We start from the raw sequence: 20674 nt of genomic DNA, 5'->3' as shown, positions 1-20674 counted from the left end.
CACCCCTGCTGCTTGTTTGACTGCCTGGTGGCTCCCAGCCAGGGCCCGGGGATGGGAAGTCAAGTTAATTTGCAACAGTGAAGGTAATATTAATCTCACCTTTCATTTTTTTAGACATACAATTAGGGAGCAAGGAAATGGATTTCTTTTCCCTTAAATACAAAGCCTCTCAGAGAGCAGGAATTGAGTCTGTTGTCATTGGGGCCATCCTATTTCTCAGCATAAATCCAGGGTACATAATGCCTAGTAATGGTTGTGCTGTACCCTGCTGAGACTGGGCAGGGAATGAGAACTAGTGCTGATGAAACTTCATTCCAGACCATGCCTGGCCAGTACACATCTCCAATTATTTCAGAGTTGCCTCATTGTTGGATGCGAGTCTTCAAGGATTGGTTTCCTTGGCCTCACTTGCAGCTGCTGTCATGTTTGGCTCCCTGCCATGGTTACTGGGTCTAGTTGTGAGGGAATGTTCTGCACTGCCATCAGCCCCAGATCTGCTAGGGAGGTGCAGGTGTCCCCATCCTTTGCCACCTGGCTGTCTGACAGTGCTTCGTTGTGTTAGTTATGGGATGTTCTCATCTTCCTTAGCACGTTGTTCTCAGGCTGATGGGCTTGAGAATAATGTGCTCAGACGAGTTGGAGGCAGCCAGCCCAGCCAAGTTTCTGACAGTGACGAAAGGCCTCGTGCTGCAGCAGCCACAGCAGCACAAAGAGAGGGCTGTGTGCTTGAGCTGTCTGTTTGGGTTTGTAACAGGAGTGTGTGTGCAGCCAAATGGCTTCTTCAGCAATGCTCAAGTAATTCCAAATGTGTGAACAAACCCAAGGCTTCCTGCTGCCCCACCAGTCTGCTCTGTGCTGTGTCCTCTGTGAGATGGGAGCACCAGGGAACCCGGACACTGAGGAGCTTCCAGTGTGCATATCACTGGTAACTGTCCAGCTTCCCTCTCTCTGCTCTAGACCTTGGTGGTTAATGGCACTGGTGTAAGACCCAGCCCCTTTATTCATGTCTAAGCTCTGCAACTTGGTGGTTCGTGCCAGGGCAGTGTCCCCACTTGCTTTGCCAGTGCTGTGTGGGACAGGCAGTGGCAGGGCACAGCCTCAGGTCTGGGTGCTGTGTGGCCGTGTTAGGGATGGCACTGATGGCTTTGGGTCAGGAGCTGGAAGCTGCACCAGGGAATAGACTCTGCCTGTGTGTGCTTCTTGGCCCAGGCACTGAGCTTCAAAATAACCTCAACAGGAGCCTTTGTCCCTGCTTTGTGTCTGTGATATCCAGCATCTTTCAGCTGTAGCTGTAAGAACTGACAATTTGAGGAGTTTGTTTTGCTTATTTGTTTGAGACCCATGGACAACTTCAGCACTTCTCCGGAGGAGCAGCTAGAAGAAGCAGGCCTGTCTATGCAACACAAGTCTATATGGACTTTGCTTTTTTATTTTGAGCCTGTGCTTTCTTTAGGAAATCTTAGTAGTCTGTCAATCCAAAAGGGTTAACCAATCATTACTGCATTGTAGGAATTAGCTCAGTGACAGAGATGAGACTTGGCTGGGGCTGGTGCAAGACTGTCAAAAGACAAGGAGCAGTGTCCTACCACGGCCCTCCCACTTTCTTGCCCATGTGCCAAGCATGTTTCTGTAATGTGTATTTTTCCAAATAGAAAAGTTTGTCAGAGTGTGGGTAGAATTGAATAAAACAAAGCTGAAGTCCCCCCATGCTTGTATGCCTCTCTGGGGAGGATGGAGCAAAGGTCTGCCAGCACTGTCAGCACCATGACTGACTGACAAGACAGCTCTTGAATATCACAGGGATCAGAGCAGTGTGTGAGCCTGTGCAGGATGGGTTTGGGAAGGGCTAGGATGTACTTTTATAAGCATTTCTCATAGCAGTGATCCTAACGCCAAAAAAAAGTGTAGCTCTGAAATGTTCGTCCTTGCTCCTGTGCTCCTGCCTTGTCTTGCTGGTACAGCTGTACAGGCAGCTGTGCTGTGGGCTTGCTCAGAGACCTATTGCAGTTAAAAATAACACTTCCCTCCACCCTCTCGTTTTGTTTGGTTTGGTTTTTAAACAGCCAAGACCAAGTGCTGCTTCTTGAATACATGGCAGTAATGACAGCCCTAGATTTGTGCAGATTGTGTCTGTGCTGAGGTGTCTTTGATTAGCTCTGAACTCATGGTAAGGCTCAAACCTCTGAGTTGCATTTGTCCTTCCAGCAAGCCAGATGATGCTTCTTGTGAGCAGAAGGTAGATGTTCCACAATTGTTCTAGGAGACTGAAGTAACCTTAGGGATCACAGAGTTAGTCTCTAGGGCACGATTCCTTTGCCCTATCCTATAAAAAGCATGTGTTGGTGACCACCAAGCACTCTGGGTTTGTCACCTGTGAATAGCACTGCTGCCCATGACTCAGCTGTGGCTTTTCCAGATCTGTGGCTCAAGGCAACGTTTCTTAGTACAGAAGTGGCCACTGGAAGCATTTCAATGCTATTGAGTTTCATATCATCTTTCTTTTTTTAAAAGGAGTTGCAATGAAAAAAAGCAACAACAAAACCTTAATTACACCATCCAGATTTGTTCATGCTTAAAGTGGGCCACTGTGGGATGTAGAATGTAACCTTTGTCCTCATCTCCACCCTGCTGCATGTCACTGTCCTTCCCTGAAGTGTTGCTCTGGTTAAGAGATTTTGTCATCTTAAAACACCCTTCAATGCAAACTGAACCAAAAAATCCACTGAATATGATACGACATTATCTGTTCTCCTGATAGAGACAACTAGAAACTCTTACAGATATTTTGTGAGGATACCTGGGTGTGGAGTAATGTCTTGATGCTTCTCCAGTGGAGCATGTGCATCTGTGAGAAAAAGGAAGGCTTGTGAGACCATGGCTTGGGAAAATGCAGCTACTTTCTCATTTCCTTTGGGGTGATGGAAATATTTTGTCTTTTCTGACTCTGAACCCTTCCACAAACAGAATCCTCATAAATTCCCCTTGTACTTTTGATGCGTTCTGGCAGTTTTGGGGTTATTTTCAGTTTATCTCTTTGGTTGTGCCTGTGCTCTGCTAAAGAGAAATTTTTGTCTTCCCCAGAGGTTTTGCCAGTGGAGTCAGCAGGAGGAGTTTGTACTTCCCTCTGTGGCTTCAGAAGCACCTTGTAGTTCTCTATTTTGCGATGTGTTTCAAGTGAGAGATATTCCCCTCTGTGGGTGCTGTTAAGCTTCTTAGCTTGTCACATTGAGGGAAAAATAAGTGTCAGAGCTCTCTCGTGTAAATTTTTTGGTGGCACTGCCTTAAACTCCCCTTGAAGCAGGCAGAAGCCCCAGGTCTGGCAGATGTGTGGAAAGGGGCTCCATCCTGCAGCCTGGGGGGACAGGTCACTGTCTTTGGCTCACAGAGAAGCTGATGTGAACCTGCCAGGCTGAGGCTGTGTGTCTGTCCCTGTCCCAGTATGTATGTGACTTGTGTTTTGTTGCCCTACTGCCTGTCACAAGTTAAAAATATACTCTGGTGTATTTCTACAGTGTAGGTAGAGCATTCCTTTGAAAGTTCAAGTGGGAAAGTGATAGGCATTGGCAAAAATCTTCTGCTTTTAAACTGGTGCCAATGTTTCCCATTGCACTTGTCTCAAGGTCATTTTCAGCATCTTTTGAAGAAGCTGTACTTATCCCTGCCCATAATGCTGTGGTGGATCCCATATCTGGGTTTTAGGTGCAAATCCAGTGTCTGCATTTTAAACATTTAGTGAAGCTTGAAAGAAACAAATGAAAATGAATCCTGAGCTGGTAGAAATGCCTTGCAGTGAGAGCCATGGAGCTGAGTCTGCTCAGCTTTGGAGAGATGCCAGCGTGCACCCTTTGTGCCATGAAAATACTATTCTCAGACTCTTTAACCTGGCACAGAAAGTCACAGTAAACACAAATGCTTGCCCTTGTTTCAGCTGAATGCAGTCAGTGTGGACATTGGTATAAATACAGAATATAAATTCTGTTTGAATGGAATGCAGAGGTTTGTACATAAGGTCTGACCCAGTGGTAGCATGAGCTGTTCTGCTCTTGAAGTGGAGGTTGAAGGGAGTTTATGCCAACAAGGACGAAGAAATAAATGCACATAAAAATAGACATGATGGCAGGAGGGGGGAAAAAACACAATTCCAGACCTTGGCTGGTAGAAAGTGTCAGAAGTCCGTATGTCTCTATGCTGCCCTGACTGCCGTAGCTTGTTTGATTTTTTTTTTTTGTTTTGTTTTTTCTGATGCTAATTCTCTTTCTTTCCCTTTTCAGTATGTCGAGACTTTGCTATTCTGGAAGATCATACCTTGGCCCATAATCTACAGGAACAAGAGAGTAAGTAGCAATGATCTTCAGAACAAACTGAGCAAGCTTGTCCCAACATACATCTGGCTTTATTTGATTTTGCTAAGAAAAATGCTTCCTGCTTTTATTTAATTTTTTCTTTTTAATGGAACACAGTTTATTATTGCTCTCTTCACTATCCTGTAATATTACACTTCACTCTGCTCCAGCTCACATTGTACCCCAGAGATAGTTGCATTTCATATTTCAATTTTGTGCTCTCCTTTAGAGTTGAGTTTGTTTATGCCGTTTATGATAAAATTGCATGTAGGAGTGCACTTGTGGTTTTGTTGCTGTGCAAGGTTTTTAGAAATGACTTAACAATTTTGGAAGCTTCAAGTTTTATAGTCTGACCTGAAGTACAACCAGAAGAGGTCTGTTTGTTTACTTATTGCAGAATTGCCAGTGTCTGCCTTTTGAAAGGAGCCTTCCTTTTCAGACATTTTGAGGTAGGACAGCTGTACCCTAGAAGGGTTTATAAAGGAGGAAAACAAGTACAGCCAGGAACTTCAAAATGACTGGTGCTTTTTTTTTTAATGAATTTTTTACATGCTTATCTGTTACTTTGGGTATGTTTGCATTGCAGTTTCAGGTGTGGTGGCCTCTCTAATCAGCTTCTCACCAATTTGGTATCTGCCAGTACCAGGTGCTAATGCCATTCCTGCTGCTCCACCAAGGGTGCAGCTGCTCATGCCCTTGGTGCTGGAACCTGAGACCACTGAATTAAAGACTGCTCTGGGCTGCAGCTCATGTAGCCGTTTTTTCTGGCAGGCAAAATCCATCTATGGTAAAGGACTCTCTGGAGCACTAAGTTGCTCTGTTGCTAAATATAAAGGTGGGGAGATTTTTGGAACTGAGAGTGACAGGAGTTTTCTTTTGTAGAGGTTATTGAGAACAAATAGAAAAGTATCCATAATAAGTGGTTTAGGTTCAGCTCATCCTCACTGGTCTCTGGTGGCCCTCCCAGATCCATTTTGTTCCTCTAGGGTGATTTTCTGTAGTCAGAAAATGAAAATCAAAGCCTAAAAACCATTCCCTATAAACCTGGATGTGTTAATATATGAAGAGCTTGTTTTGGTAACAGACACATATACAGCCCCCTCAGTGCTGAAAAGAGGCAATCTCAAGCTGCTAGCATAATTTCAGTTCAGGACTTTCCCACCTCTAGAGAGATTGCTTGGTGTTTCCCTGCCAAAATCTGTCTTCCTTTCTGGGCTGGAATCTCCCTCCCACTTGGTTTATCTTGTTCATGCAGTGAAGTTCTGCAGCCTGATTTGAGGGTTCTTGTCTGTGTTTATTTCCAGTTGAGCATCACTTGGCCACAAATGTTCAGCGTAATCGTCTGGTGCAACATGACTTGCAGATGGCCAAGCAACTGCAAGAAGAGGAGGATAAGAAAGCCCGTGCTCAAATCCAGAAACACCAAAAAGACTTGTGAGTTTGTGCTGCAGATCTTGGAAGGGGAATGCTAGTCCCATTTGGTCAGAGCACTAATATCAGCATCAGCTGCTTTGAGTTGACAGTGTGTGGCTTCATCAGCCTTTTGCTTTTGTTTCTTTTTTACTTTGGTTGCCCATTGCTGTAGAAGTATTGATACCAGGCTCTGGCACAGAGGAATGAGAACAGGGTGGGAGCAGGTGGTCCTGGAGCCCATCCTGCCTTAGATACTGTTGCTTGTGGATCAGAAGGAGCCATCCCATTGTACTGCTTGTTGTCAAAATGGGGTAACTTGGCCACTTGGTTAACCTTATCCCTGGCTGAAGTTTGAGAGTGAAGGAAGCATGCCACAGAAATACCCAGTGCTACAGGGGAATCTCCCTCGAGTGGGAATTGCAGATAATGGTGTGTTTGCCCTGTGCCTGATGAATGCTATTGAGGAGCTGGGTGTGATGCTTTTTGCTGCACTGACAGCAGAAAGCCCCTGTGTGTGTTTGCAGCTATTCAGTGTGAAATGACCTGGGAAGGGGAATTGCTGCTCCAGGGTGGCTCAATGGGATGGGTGTTGGGGGACAGGCCTTCTCTTGACTTCTGCAGCAGCTGTGGGAGGTGTTTAATGAGTGATCCAGTTTGCCCTGCAGGTTTGCTCAGTCCCCACACACCGCATCTTAACCCTGTGGTCTGTGGTTTGGCTCACTGTGTGCCACGGCTCTCAGCTGTGGAGCTGGGGTAGAAGTGAAATATGGCAGCACAGGGAAAAACAAACTGTGCTTTCCAATCCAGAGTGGATTTACAGAGCATTGGATGTAACAGATGGTTCATGGGACAGGGCTCAGCCAGATCCCACTCGTGAGAGGTGGCTGGATGGGGGTCCCTGCAAATACAAGGTCTGCAAGGCAGGGTGAATCTCCCAGCAGCTGTGCTGGCTCCTGGCTTTCCTTGGGTTCTGGGATGCCACCCACTAGTGCAGTGTATCTCACAGGGTGGCTCATCTGGCAGGACCAGTGACACAGCAGAAGAGCTCTGTGTTGCAGATGTGGGAGATGCAAGACTGGCTTCAAAGCAGCGGCTCATGAAAGCATTGAAGCTGGGGCGTGACAGATCAGGCACTGTTTTCAATGTTCCCAGCACATTGGGACAGACCTTATGCACATATGTATCTCAAGTCTGTGTTTTTTTTCAATAGTTTTGTCTTTATTACCAATTAGAGATGTGAGTGAGTAAATGACAACATAAAAATTGATTTTGTATGCCAGACGCGATTCTTCTTTGTTACTTGCTAGGAGCTGCAAACAATTTTCTTGTTGTAGGACTCTAAAATGGAATTTACAAACTTTGTGAGCCAAAGCACAGGCAGAGCTGCTGATGTAAAATGTGTCAGCAGCAGCTCTACTTCTGAGAGCATGAGCTCTTCTGCATGAAGAGTAGAAGTTGGATCTTTTTAATTGCATCTTTTTCTTCCTTAATTCCTTGTACGTTCCCACCGTTTCTTCCTTGTCAAAGAGTAGCATGTTCTGGCAACAAAACAATCCCTGTTGTTGCTGCTTTCTGTGTCATCTAGGACAGTTTGACACTACAAGGTGATGGGAGGAGTAAGAGGGCAGAACTAAGGGGTCTTCAGAAACACGAAACAAAAAAGCTCTTCAAATTTATTGACTTTCTTCTCTCTTTCAAATCCTAATTTCTCTCAGAAAGATTTTGTGAAGATAAATGAGAGAACAGAAACATTTTAACAATTCAGGGAAGCATCAAACCTGATTTTTGTGCTTCTTTAAAAGCATCTCTCACATCTAGCTGAGCAGCCTGCACACTGCTAAGCATAGTAGCAAGATTACTAAAATAAAGTAGTGTGAAAATATGTTCTTTCCCTGTTTTGCTCCCAGTGCTGTGATAGCTCTGTTGCACTGATGTGAACAGTTCCTTTGAACAGCTCCTTTAAACATTGCCTTTTTTCCTCCTCATTTGGCAACAACTAGTAGCTGCAATCGCTGTGTATGGGAGGGAGCTTTCTGATCACACTTCTAGTTTTCTCTTTTTTTATAAACTGATGTAGAGTTTTCTCAACATTCTTAACACTCCTGGCTGCCCAGGAGTGAAGTACTCATGAGTGGTTTGTTCAGGAATGGTAATGTTTATGTTGCTCTGGCTGATTTCTGGGGTCTGGTGGGCACTTGAGCTCACACTAACGAAACTGAAGGACAAGGAGCACTGTCAAAGCTGTTGAATTTATTTTCTTAGGCTCACACAAGGTAATACGCTAGTTTATGTTGCCTAACTAATCAAGTTTCAGTATTTAATTACTGCTGAGCAATGAACCCCCAAAACTAATTCTCTGTGGCTGTTCATTTCTTAGGAATTGATGTGGTGTATTGCAAGATGTGCCATCAGAAAGAAGAAAATGCTTTTGTGTTTGCAATACTTCTGGTGTTCTTTGCTGCTAACAGAGAGGCAATGACCTTGTTGCTTTGGCTGTGAAAGATGATTAGTTGTTTTTCTGTCCTGTTTGTCTGCAATAGGATGTATTTTAAGCATTTAGCAAGTCAGTTTGTGCTGATGAACTTGGCACCTTAGCTTGGCTCACAGGTGCCAGGGGAACTGGAGACGTGCAATGCCTTGATGTGTCTGACCTTTCTAACTTATTTTCTACCTGGTTTCATGTCCTCAGAGCCTGGGGTTGTGAAGGATCCACTACCAGGCTCCCTGACAGCCTGCTCCCTAGGATTTGCTTATTCAGCTATTGTTTTCCTGGGAGCTGTTGTTCTCTGCGGGTGCTGGGTTTGCCAAGGTCCCTTTTTAAAAAGCAGGTTCAAGAATTAGATTTGCTGCTGTGTGAACTCTCATGGCTTTGAACAGATCTGTCCCCAGAGTCAAATGAAACACACACAGGCACGTGCAAAGATTGCCAGGTTTTATTACCTGGATGAAAGACACTTGTGTCCTAAGATGTTTGATAACTCCAGCCTGATTGCAGGTCTGCTTCCAAAGAGCTGTTGACAGAAATAATCTTTTTTCCTTGCTGCTGTGTGTGCCTTTTTGTTGCCTATGACAAATGTGTTGTTTCTTCGTGACATCTGTCCTCTAAACCTTCTTGTTGCAATGTCCTTCCTCTCCACCCTTACCACATATCCACCCCTTCTGCTTCTCTCCTTCTTCTTTGCTTTCTGTAGAAGAAGGCTCTGTTTGCCACTGACTGCTCCAGCCATGCCACATTTCTTGGTTTTGCAACAAAAAGTGCTTGTCTGCACTTCAAAGTGTTTTAACTTCCTCTTTTCGTGTCCTAGATTATCTCCCAGTCCTTTTTCCTCCAGATTCACTAGGTCATTTATGCCCAGATCTTGCTCAAACCTAGAAACAGTTGCTCCAGCCCACGTAGCACAGCTTTGACGTAGCTCAGTCTGCTTCAGTTATTTGCTTGTCTTCCACTCTTGGTACTCTTCTCATCATGAATCTGATCATTGTCAGTGTATTCTTCAAAAGATTGTATTCTAATAAGGCAGGCTCTGCTTGTTGCTGCTCCCAGCTGTTCTCCCCCTTTGCCTGGAATTTCAGTAGTTGTGGTTGCAGGGATTGACTTTTCTGACCTCTTTAGAGCTGCTCTTTAGCTCAATCTCAACAGTGCTGAAAGAGAGAGCTTTTAGTCTTTCTTTTCAAATCCCCCAGCCCATTTCTGAATTGCTCTGAGGAATCCTTGGCCATTGTTCCAGCCTGTTTGCTGGACATCAGAGCATGCTTCTGAGCATGTCAAGGTTCTTGCAGATGCTTTCCAGCCTTCCTGGTCTGCCTGCACTGCCAAACCTCTCATGTCTCAATTGGTCTAATCTCTCCCTGTCCCTAGTTAATGCAATCCTGTGTTCCTTCATCCTTACTGGCACTGTGACAGTGGCTCCTTCCCCCTTGTTCTGACACATGTTGCTCCCTTGCCTCTTGGCACTTGTCCTGTTTTTGTGTCTGATCCCACCTCAGTGGCATTTCCCACTCATGACTGGACTGCCACCTCCAGCTTCCACTTGGTCTATGTACCATATTCCTGCACTTCCTTCTCCTTGGCTTACACATAAAAGCCACTTCCCAGAAATGCCTGCATTAACCATACCTCTGAACCCCTTCTTTGATACCACGTGTACAAAAACTCATCAGAATTAGGTTGTTTGCAGACTCCTGAGCACTACCTTGACCTGCCCTATTTTGTGGTACCTATCTCCTTTCTTAGCAATCTGCCCATGAATGTCTTTTACTTTGTACTCTGTGGATGTTTTGGGAAGCATTCTCTAAATTTGGCCACCAGTAAGTACAGGGAGTCCTCATCCCTGGTGAGGATTCATAGCTCTGCATTAACACTGAGTAATAATTCTTTTGTGTAAATCAGGTGGACTTTTTTTAGCTCTTTTATCCTTTTCCTCAGGCTGACTGATGCCTGTGAATTCAGCTGCCTGTAATCCCCGTCTCCTTGCCTTCTAGGGAACGACAGGACTGCGAGATTGCTCAGGAAATCCAAGTGAAGCTCGCGTTTGAAGCGGAGGAGCGCCGCAGGCAAGAGGAAAAAGACGAGGTAACCTTTAAAGCTGCAGGGGTGGCAGGGCTATTTGTAGCAACCCTTTCAGGGCAGGCATTTCTTGGCCAGTAGCCACAGGAGTTGGCTTGCATGGTGGCAATCCTCGTCCTGACAGATGTCTGTATGCACAGAGATTTTGGGGAGTCCTGTTACAGGAATAAGATACAGTCACAGTCCTTACGCTCAAGGGTCATAAGAGTTGTTGATGCCAGTGGCCTTGCTAATGAAGAAGGCAAGTAATAGGCAAGTCTTGCTGAGGTGTTTATTGCCCTGCTGTGGGAATAGTAATTGTTTACACACTCTGAGACCTCCTTGCTTTCTCAAATGCAAGAAGACAGGTACTGCTCTTGGGAGGATCCTGGGCCGTTATTTCTTTGATGCAAAGATTTCAGCAGAAACTCTCAGCCCAGCAATCTGTTTCTGGTTTCTCCATTCTTCAATTTAGTCTTTCACAGCCTGAACACCCTGTTACAGTTTCTTGTTAGCACATTCCTTTTGTGACTTCAGAATGTTTCTCTGCTGCTTTTGCTTGAGAGTGGGTGGTGTGGTTTGTTCATAGTGTACAAAGGATTTTGCTTGTTGGTCCCCTCAGTGGATCAGCCTGTCAGATTGAGTTTTCAAGAAACCCACAGAACAGAGGAACACCTGTGAGAGCCTGGAGTGTGTCCCCACTTTTGGTTTCAGATGGTTTTCTGAGAAGCCTGAGTTGTCTCAAGATGTTCAAGAGGTACCTGGTGGCATTCTCTGTGTAGGAAGGCTGTATTTCCTGGAAATACAATGCTGTATTTGCTGGAAGAGCCTGAAATAAGAATCTGCCCTTACCTGACAGATGCATTGGGGATTTTTGCAAGACTTCATTTTCTTCTTCTACCATTAATTCCAAGCAAGTACTGAAAGGCTGCCCAGACAGATGGGAAGGGCTTGGCTTCCAAGAGGAGCTTGTGGTAACAGGGTGGGAGGAACACTTTGGCTACAGGGTTTGTGCTTAGGAGGTAGTAAGTAATCTGTCATATTTTTATCAGGAAGGTGAAGGAGATGGAAAACTAATGTTGACTTGTGGAATTACACCTTTCCTTCCTTCTTTGTTTAGAGAGCTGCAGGGATGTCAGCAGTCTGACAACAGGTCCTTGCAACCTGTCAAACCTGCCTTCTGCCCATCTTGTGCAGTCGGGAGCAGGCTTCAGTTGACTGTGGCTTAAAGCAAGGAGAAGTCATAAATATTCTATCTCTTCCTGCTGGTACGTGGGAAGTTCCCAAGTGTGGCTGAAATGTAGCTGAGGACTGAGGCAGATCCTTTCTGGAGTGCAGGGTTTTTAAATGAAGCACTAAGCCTGTGTGCCCTGCCTGCCTTTCCTGCTTATGAATCCTGTTTGGAAGGAGTGGTTTGTGTGGATTTGCAAGTCCTGAGCTGTCTCAGTCCTGGAGATAACATGCTTTAGCTCTTATATTTATAGACTTACTGTACTTGCTAGAAAGGTTAATCTTTTCAGGGAAAGGAGTTTGTGGAGGTTTGTTTTGGTTTGTTGTTGTTTTGTTTTGCTTTATTTTTATTTTTTGTAAGAAGCTTGTGGCATCCCCAGATTTTCCACAAAGCTAGTTTCAGAGCAGATCTTACCTGAATCCTGAAATAATAGTTTGTACTTGAGCAGCCATCCAATGTCCTCTGGTGCTGGAGGGTGTTGACTCTTAGTTTGCATTTCAGCCATGCCTTCCCTGCCTGCAGTGTCCACTTTACATGCATGGCTCTGTAAAGGTCCTGAGGATTAGGAAGGCTTAAATGAATAGCATCCAAAGGGGCAGCATGCCCTGCTGGTATCTCCCAGCTTTTCTCCATAGCTCCAGACTGGCTTCACTGACTCACATGCTGCTGGGCCTCAGAGGAGCTAGCCCCAGGGAGCTGTTTGCAGTTCCTAGGGCATGTTGATCCATTAGTCATCTCGAAGGAAAACCAATTAGGAAAATGGAGTGCTCTTCTCTTTGGCATATCTACCAAAACTGTGACAGAAGACAAACAGCTGTGGTCCCCACTGTGCTCCTGCCTTGTGCCTAGTTTGCTCTTCCTAATGTCCTTTCGATTTTCTTTTCCTTCAAGTCTCTCTCTGTCAAACTGATGCATTTCCCTGCCTGGCATCCTGTAGTCCCTGCAAATTGCAGCCAGTGTGAAGTGAGTTCACAGTTTGCTCTGGGAACTTCTTCCAGTCAGAAGTGCCTTTAGCTAGACAGTCTTCACCTCTGTGTTTTTCTTTCCCTGGCAGAGTGCAGGGGGGAGATCCAACCCACTCCCATTAGTGGCTCTGCCCTTCTGTGACTTCCAAATCCTTGTTGAAAACCTGAGCTTGCACATGCGGTCCCTTCTGCCCTGCTTTGGCTATTAGGGCTTAGCAGGCTTGTGTGCAGGAACCTGAGTTTACCACAGTGTTGGAACCTCAGCACTGGGCCTGGGTGAGGTTGAATACTGCTCCCTTGTGTCACCCATTAATTTGAAAGCCTCATCCAGCCCGTGGTTTGAATTTGAGTAACTGTTGTTGCCATGTCTGAAAAATTTTTTTTTGCTAAGGATTTTAATAATTGAATAAAGACTTTTACTAAAAGAATCTGGAGATACCTTTTAGTGGTGATTTAATGTCTGTTATCTTCCATCTCTGCAGGATATTGCCCGTCTTCTACAACAGAAGGAACTGCAGGAAGAAAAAAAGCGCAAGAAGCACTACCCAGAGTCCCAGGGACACCCAGGCTATGAAGAGAGCTATTATGCAGAAAATGGAGGTATGTTTCTGCAAGATAAAATGTCAGGATCATGGCAGTAGGTGAACCTGGTGGTCTGACAACTGTTTAGAAAACTCCCTTTATCCTGCAGTCCTGCAATTAGCACTGTTGCATTATATCAGTTTCCGGGGTCAGAATCAGATTCTTTTATAATCAGGAAGTATTTATTAAAAAAAACAAAAAACAGAGAAGACAATTGAATAGTTTTTATTGTCCTTGAAGGTGGCCTAAATGACAGAGATAGGGACTGTGGTGTATGTATGTGCAAGTACAGCCACACATGCATGTTTTAAAATGCTTATGGAAAAAGACAGTGGCTGGTAAGGCAGTTACTGCTGTGTGACACCAAGGGTGTGGGGGAAATGCTGGCAAAACTCCATGCTTGCATTTGAAGAGAAACGGTTCCATGTGCTCATTTGTGATGCTGGCACGGCTGCATGAAGGAATAAATGCTGCTTCATGGAGATGTTTCAAAAATAGCTCCTGGCAGGTATGTACCCAAGCTGTAAAATTAGCACCACTGCCTTGAATGACTTACTGAAGAACAAGGTCATCTCCACAGAATGTCTCTGCTGTGATTATCATCTGGGACTGTACAGTCTGGAAATTATTTGATCCACAGCACTCTGTTGCTTCCTTTTGGTCAGCTTCTGTGATTGAATACAGATCTTCTTTAAACTGGGAGAAGAGAATCAGGGTGTGTTTAATTATGGAGCAATCTGGGGATGGCTTTGCTGTGCACTGGTGGTGGTTCCTGTGTTCTTTCTTCAAAAATGTGATGGGGAAGAAGGATTGCTTTTGATTACCAGATTGTGAAGATGAAGATCAAACCTCATTTCTCATTTTAACATCAATGCTATTGGCAGTTTTAAAGTCTCTTATTTGAACTTACTCAAAGTATTTTAGTTTCATTTGGAAGAAGTTCAAAGATAGCGAAGAAAGTACAAAGCACAAAGTTCAAAAGTGTAAAACAGTAACCAAGTGGAAACTTCATGATCACAAGTCCTGCTACATGTTCAAAACTGGGAAAAAATTGATCTTGGAGTGTTATGGCCAATGCACACTTCAGGTTTTCAGAATTAAATGGGAGAAGTCTGAAAAAATACAACATAGGTAATAGTGCATGCAGAGGTGGTAGGACAGGATGGATTTTTGTAACAAATCAGCTCACAAAGCCTGTGAGTTCCTGAAGTAAGTCTGTGGTGTGGATTTGGAGAGCAGGATATCTTGTGGGTCTAAGTTTTCTTCCTGCAATAATCCATGATTTTTAAGGTGAGGTAGGAGGTGTTTGCCTTGACCACTCATAGCAGTGCTGCTCTTGATCTGTGCTCCTTAAAAGCTGTAAAGGACTGGAGTGGATTTTATGCCTGCATCACCTAGCTTGCTGTTCTGGGAAATCTTCATTATTTGAACACCATTTGATTAGGCTTCAGCAACCTTGGTTTGTGTTGTCCTCATTAGTTGTGAATTGAAACAAAAAGCCCTTGCTTTAGGTTTCTTTTGTTTTGGTGTGGGTGGGGTATGTTTCTGGGGCTTTTTTAAAGTTGTTTGAGACTGAGGTAAAATTTATCCACATCCAGGAGGAATGTGGATTAGGGCTGTTGCTCCAAAGTAATCTGAGCTCTTTAAAAGTGGAAAAATAAACATGAGAAAAGGCAGGGTTCCTCCCAGAAATGTCTGTGCCATGAAAAACATTTTTATATTCGCTCAGTCCCTTGCTGCTTCAGAGTAATGCCAGGGTGTGTGGAGTGTTTACATGGCCCATGTGGAAGGTGCCACAGGAACCAGCACCTGCTGATGAATTAATCACCCTGAGATATCCCAAAAGCAAATCTTCTGCTTGGGTTGTCTGGCATGGTTGTGTTACCTGCAGCAATCCTTTCCCAGCACAGCCAGGCTTTGCTCTTTTGTGTTCTCCCGCTCTCTGCTATTGTATTTATTGAGCTTTCTTCAATGACAAAATTAAATTAATTTTTAGACCCTTGTGAATGTTATTCAAAAATTGACTCTTGCTTTCAGGCTCTGGTCTCTGTTGTTCAGTAAGTCACTTGGATTGTTTGATTGGGTATTTGTTTTCTGTAAATTATATGAATGATCTAAAACTAAACAGAAAAAATCCAACCAGTTAAAGAGCAACCACAGCAGTTCTTGTTGCAATTCTTGGACTTTTAAAAATACACCTGTTCTGGATAAAAGTCACACAGACTTGTTTTGAAGGTGGATTTTCTGTAGGCTCTATTTTTGCTGGCTCTGAAAAAGTTTTTTTCTGAATAGAATGACTTGAAGGGAACATTCAGTTTTGCTGTGAGGTTTGTTTTTCTCCCTCTGAAATCTAGATGGATTGCAAGACAGAGCTATTCATTAAAACAGAATGCAATTCACATTGCATTCACAGTGAAATCTATTTTAAATATTTTGAGATACTATGAAGCAAACTCTGGACAGTTGAGGAGGGGGAAGTCTGCTACTGTAGGGTTATTTTGGTGGGGATTTCTGTTTCAAATCAATCTCTGCTTCAAGGCATTTTTTTCATTTTGAAAAGCTGCTGTAGAGAGAGTGTAATGATTTTTCTTAGCAGATAGGTTAGTTGAAAAAATAAATCAATTAGTAGATTGTATTCAGGCAAATTGCTGCATCCTCATAGCTGTTTCAGGTTTATTACTGAAACTAAAAGCAGAGACGATTTCTATCTGCTTTCTGGAAAGCACGGAGGAAACAACCCCACCAAAATGCCAAGTAAGCAGCTATTCTTGCTACAATGCTGAGGTCAGGAGCCTGGGTTTTGTGAAGTCTTATTCTGCCCTAAAATTTCTATCCATAACAGTCTTTGCATTCAGAGCTGAAACTTCTTTTTAGACTTTTAGAATAAGTGCAGGCCCTGAAACTTGTGGATCTGCAAGCGATATGTGACAGTCTGTGGTGGAGGGTGTTTGGATGCTGCAACTATCCTGTTCTTGCTTAAAAAAAAAAAAAAATCCTATCCTACCTGTGTATTTCTTTTCTGCTTTATGGGGGATCTTTCCTCTGGTTAGGCAAGACTTTTTTCTGGTGAAAAACCTTGTTCCTGAAGAGCCAGGGCAAGGCACCTGTGCTTATAAACCAGGGTCCAGCCTGGCCACTCAGCTTGGCCTCTCCTGGCCTTATGCCCCTCATTGTCTCCCAACCTTTCCTGCCTCTTGTGCCCTTCTTTGCAAACCTTTCCCAGGCAGTTTCAGGATCCTGCAGCAGTGATGTGTCATCAGGAGATGAGCTGCTCCCTTGGCTGATTTTCAGCTCCAGTGGCATCATTAAAAGTTATTTGTCTCCGTATTGACCTGTCCTTGTCTAGGAAGTGCTCAGACACTTTTGGGTTGGACCTGTGCTTTCTGCTCCAGCCCTGTTGCTTTCTGTGCTGCCCTGCCAGCCAGGCTGCCATTTCACTGTGTCCCCTTTTGTATCCTGCAAACCTTATCTGTTCCTGTTATTACTCTTTCTTTCATCGCGCTTTGTATCCAGCTTCTTCATCTCCCTGCTGAGTCTGGCCTCAAACCCCCATTAACCCCTGCACCACTAACCCCCTCCTTGTTTGTCCCCCCATTGCTCAGAGCAGCCCTGGGGTGACCCCAGAGAGCAGATTTCTGAACCTCCCAGAGCACCCAGTCATGGCAGGTGCAGGCACCAGCAGAGAGAGCACCGAGGACCCCCCTCGCCTTTGCCCGGCGGTGCCCCCACACACAGGCACTCCACCTCGGAGCGCCAGCCGAGGTCTCCTCAGCTGAGAGAGGCCAGCAGGGGCCGTCAGCAGGAGCAGAAGACAACCAACCAGGGAAGGAGCAGGAGACATCCCAGCCTTGACCTGGAAAGAGAGACCGAGCAGCGTGCTTATGATCACAGCAATAGCTGGGAACTGCGGGAGAGGAGGACGGCTGGCAGGGAGAAGGAGAGGAGACCTCCCAGCCTCGACCTGGGGTCAGAGCATGGACTCACAGAGGAAGCACGGCACAGCAGAAAGCCACCAAGGCAAGACAGAGAAAAGCACCTTCCCCTCCTTGAGATGGACCTGGAGGTGGAGCAGGAGGCCTGGCATCGGGGTGGCAGGCAGCACCCTGAGAAACACAGATCTCACCATCAGGGCCACTCGTCACACAGGATGGCCCGTGACGAGAAGCTCTATGAGGCTGAATCTAGAGATGACCATAGGAGGGATGAGGCAAGAGCCTACAAAAGAGCAGGACACAGGAGACACTCCCCCTCTGCTCATGCTGTGAGCCAGGGGAAGGCTGGACACTGCCAGAGAGACCCAGGTAACCAAGTGGTGGGGAAGGCACGCGTGTGTTGGGGATGGACCTTTGCGTGCCCTGTGCTGCTGTGTGACATATGTTTGGTGTCCTTGAAGATGCTTCTCTCCAGTATCTACCTGCAGTGGGTACACAGGGAATCTTGCCCAGGTTTCTCCATGATGTAGCAGGATCCTTATCCATTAATGCTCTTGCTCTATGTCCTGATGTTCCATGGTTTTGGAGAGGATGAGTAAGAAGGTATTGCTGGAACTGGTGCCCTTGGGTATCCTTTTGTTTAAGATAACAAATTTCTTTCCCCCTACCCACCACAAAAAAACCACGACACCATCCCCAGACAAAGACCCCCAAAAAACTCCAACCAACACCCAGCTTTTGTTTTTGTGATACATTTTGTGCAGTGGCCTCTTTGTAAAGGAGAAAACAAAAGTAACAAAACACTGAATGTTAGGTTGTGATTGTTTTTTGTGGAGTTGAAGTGCAGAACTGTTAGTGAGGACACTTTGCTTAAGCACTAAGAAAATGAGAGTTTTTCATCCACTTCTTATTGAAAACCCTGCTGGCTACTTAATTCACTTTGGGCAAAGTTCAGTAGTGGCACTGGGCATCCAACTGGGTTCTATTTATAAGATTCTTGCCAAATTCTATACAAGTGGAATTTTCTGGGAAATGTGTACCTGTGTAGCTCTTGCTCAACAAACACTTGGGGATTGGAGGCTTTAAAGATCCAGATCCATCTTTCTACTTTTAAAGCCACAGGGGAAGTAGGGATGTTTAGAGACTTGGATCTATGTCTGTCAGAGTGGGGCAGCTTATGCTTCAAACCATCTAACTGATCTTCACATGGATAACGTGAGCAAGATAATGTGTGTCTGTCTCTGGAGATACTGGGACAATTATTCTTCTTTCTCACGATGTGAATGCTTTCCTTAGGGAAATAGATGGTGTTAATCAGATTTAGCTTTAAAACAACAGAACTCTATACTCAAAACAAAAACTGAACATTATATGAAGTTCAAAAATGCTTATTTTTCTTTTTTCTCATGAATTGTGAAATGCATGGGGTATCCCAAGGAAGAAATTGTCTGAAAATGCATGTGAGCCTGTCTCAGGTAACCCTTGCAGCCCATCTGCTTCAGCAGTGTGTTCAGACTCTGCTGTGCTCATATCAAATGTTGGGCTGCTCTCTGCTGCCCAGTTTTGCCACTGTATCTGTATCAATGCAGAGTGGCAAATTACAATTCCTTTGCCAGCATTGCTGTCACCAAAGACTGCTTCAAGGGACACGGGCTGTTCTGCTGTGGAGCTGCACGTGTTATCTAAGACAGGGTGTGTCAGATACTGCTGTGTGCCTAGAGAAACCTCCCTAAGGTGTGTGCTGCACCTCAGCTGAAGGTGCTCTCACACCAGCAGTGTGGCAGCTACACTGTGCTGATCTCTGGCTCTCTTGAGTGGGGGTTTGCAGGTGGCTGAGGAGATGGTGGGGATCTCCTTCCCAGAGAATTTGGAGAATGGTTGAGTTGATTGTTTTCTCTCAACTCTGCAGGCACTAATTTGAGGGGGATGAAACAAGCCATGTACGATGGACTCCGAATGGAACAGGAGTTGTCTGATGCAGAGATTGCTCGGAAGCTGCAGGAGGAAGAGCTCCTGGTAAGCAGAGAGGGTGCATTGGTCAACTCAAAGGAACTAAGGCAACCAGCATGGAAAACTTCAATTTGTACACCTTTAATATATGAGAGTGGCTGTAAGACCTAAGTCTTTACTACATACTTGATTCTACTAATTACCTTTGTCTTCCATACACATGAATGTGGAGTGACAGCTGGCTTCCAACTATTAAACCCTATTTTTTTGGAATAAACACCCCAATATTAAAGTACTTGAAGCAGAATAATATTAAATGGATGTTTCCAGGCAGGTTAGGATGGCATGTAGTGTGAACAGCTCAAAAGTGAGACAGGCCATTGCCCATCTTTGAGAGAGAAGGCAGCAGAGTGGAAAATGCATTGTGGTGTGGCGTGGCAAATACAATGAGGGCAAGATTCAGCTGCAAAGCTGAAATGGCAGATTGGAGTTGGGTTGTGAGGTAAATATTGGGTAGCTAAGTATATTTGGAGAGGATGATGGTGTATTTGTATGGGCACCTACTTGCCCTGGCCAGTAGATTAATGAGTATGATTAATTCAGAGATGTTAATTTTTTGTCTCTGTTTTTCCTTCTCCACGTTTCCCCCCACCCCAGGCTAATGAAGCAGATCAGAAGGCAGCTCAAGTAGCCCAAGATGAGGTAAGCAACATGTCAAATACATGTGGAATTCCTTTACCTGCAGAAGCTGCTAAACAGCCCTTGTTTCCTCTGACCCTCTATTTATTAATTTCTCTCTTTGTAGGGGAAGCTTGGGGCTCCAGTGGGATTTTCTCCCAGATAGGTTTTGTGTATATGCTCAGGGTGGCCAAGCAGGGAGTTGCACTGCCTGTTGTAACCATGACAAAGGCAGGAAGGTCATGGTTCTGTGAGAGACTTTCTTGCAACTGAGCTCCATGGGACAATATCCAAATGCTGTGACATGAACCACCAACCCCTTTAAGGAGAACGGATAGAGGGCACAAAGGTTCTGCAAATGCAGTTCTGATAAATCAGGGATCTGTTGGACATGCTGCATGTCACCAGTCCTAATTTTGCCCTGTGCCTTGATTTCTGGTCACAGAGGGATGAAATCCTGGATTTGCACCCTTCCCATTCAGCAGCTGTCCATGGAAAAGGATTTGAATAACTCAAACCCACAAGAGCAGTAAAATTGTCTGACAGAGTCTCTGTTTCCCTTCTAGGAAATTGCTCGGCTCTTGATGGCTGAGGAGAAAAAGGCTTTAAGAAAAGGGAAAGAAAGAGAAAAGTCTTCCTTTGAAAAGAGGAGGCATGATCAAGATTGGAAGGTATGCCAGGCTTCAGGAGGCACCACAGATAAGGTGCTATAACATTATTCCCATTTCCAGAGGGAGGTGAGTGTGTATGGTGAGAGCAAAAGGTGGTGATGCATCTGAAGGGTCTTGCTGTCTGTTACTCAGCTGCTTCCCAAGCCTTTTGGAGCCACCTCCTTGGTTAGATGCTTTTGGCTTCAGCCTCAAGCAAGGTAGTGCTTGGGCTCCAGCCTTGGAGGATGGCACTGGATATTACAGTACCTCATGGCCTCCCTGAAGCACTGTCAGTCCCTGGTGCAGGACATTCCCTTTGCTGAAATGCTGACTGCAGCAATAAAAGCAGGAGTTGATTCTGTTTGTGTAAGGGCAATGCAGCTG

At 45.0% G+C, this 20674-nt stretch overlaps 2 protein-coding genes across 4 annotated transcripts in view; both read left to right on the top strand.

The window, feature by feature from the left end:
* OSTN (osteocrin) overlaps positions 1-5714 on the top strand; it is a 114255-nt gene extending 108541 nt beyond the window's left edge. For both annotated transcript variants that reach the window (XM_033068853.2, XM_033068854.2), the window contains exons 6-7: positions 4272-4334; positions 5648-5714. The gene's annotated coding sequence lies outside the window, so the exon portion shown is untranslated. The remainder of the gene's footprint in view (positions 1-4271; positions 4335-5647) is intronic.
* CCDC50 (coiled-coil domain containing 50) overlaps positions 1-20674 on the top strand; it is a 42550-nt gene that overhangs the window by 13223 nt on the left and 8653 nt on the right. Inside the window, exons 2-9 of one of the 2 annotated variants that reach the window (XM_042779602.1) lie at positions 4272-4334; positions 5648-5777; positions 10239-10329; positions 12981-13098; positions 16683-17381; positions 18922-19028; positions 19620-19664; positions 20207-20311. In XM_042779602.1, the coding sequence (XP_042635536.1) occupies positions 4272-4334; positions 5648-5777; positions 10239-10329; positions 12981-13098; positions 16683-17381; positions 18922-19028; positions 19620-19664; positions 20207-20311 (1358 nt within the window). The remainder of the gene's footprint in view (positions 1-4271; positions 4335-5647; positions 5778-10238; positions 10330-12980; positions 13099-16682; positions 17382-18921; positions 19029-19619; positions 19665-20206; positions 20312-20674) is intronic. The other variant, XM_033068846.2, reaches the window with a different exon arrangement.

The sequence above is a fragment of the Catharus ustulatus genome, chromosome 10 (assembly GCF_009819885.2).
Source record: "Catharus ustulatus isolate bCatUst1 chromosome 10, bCatUst1.pri.v2, whole genome shotgun sequence".
Lineage (NCBI taxonomy): Eukaryota > Metazoa > Chordata > Aves > Passeriformes > Turdidae > Catharus > Catharus ustulatus.
This window is presented reverse-complemented; position numbering and strand designations above follow the sequence as displayed.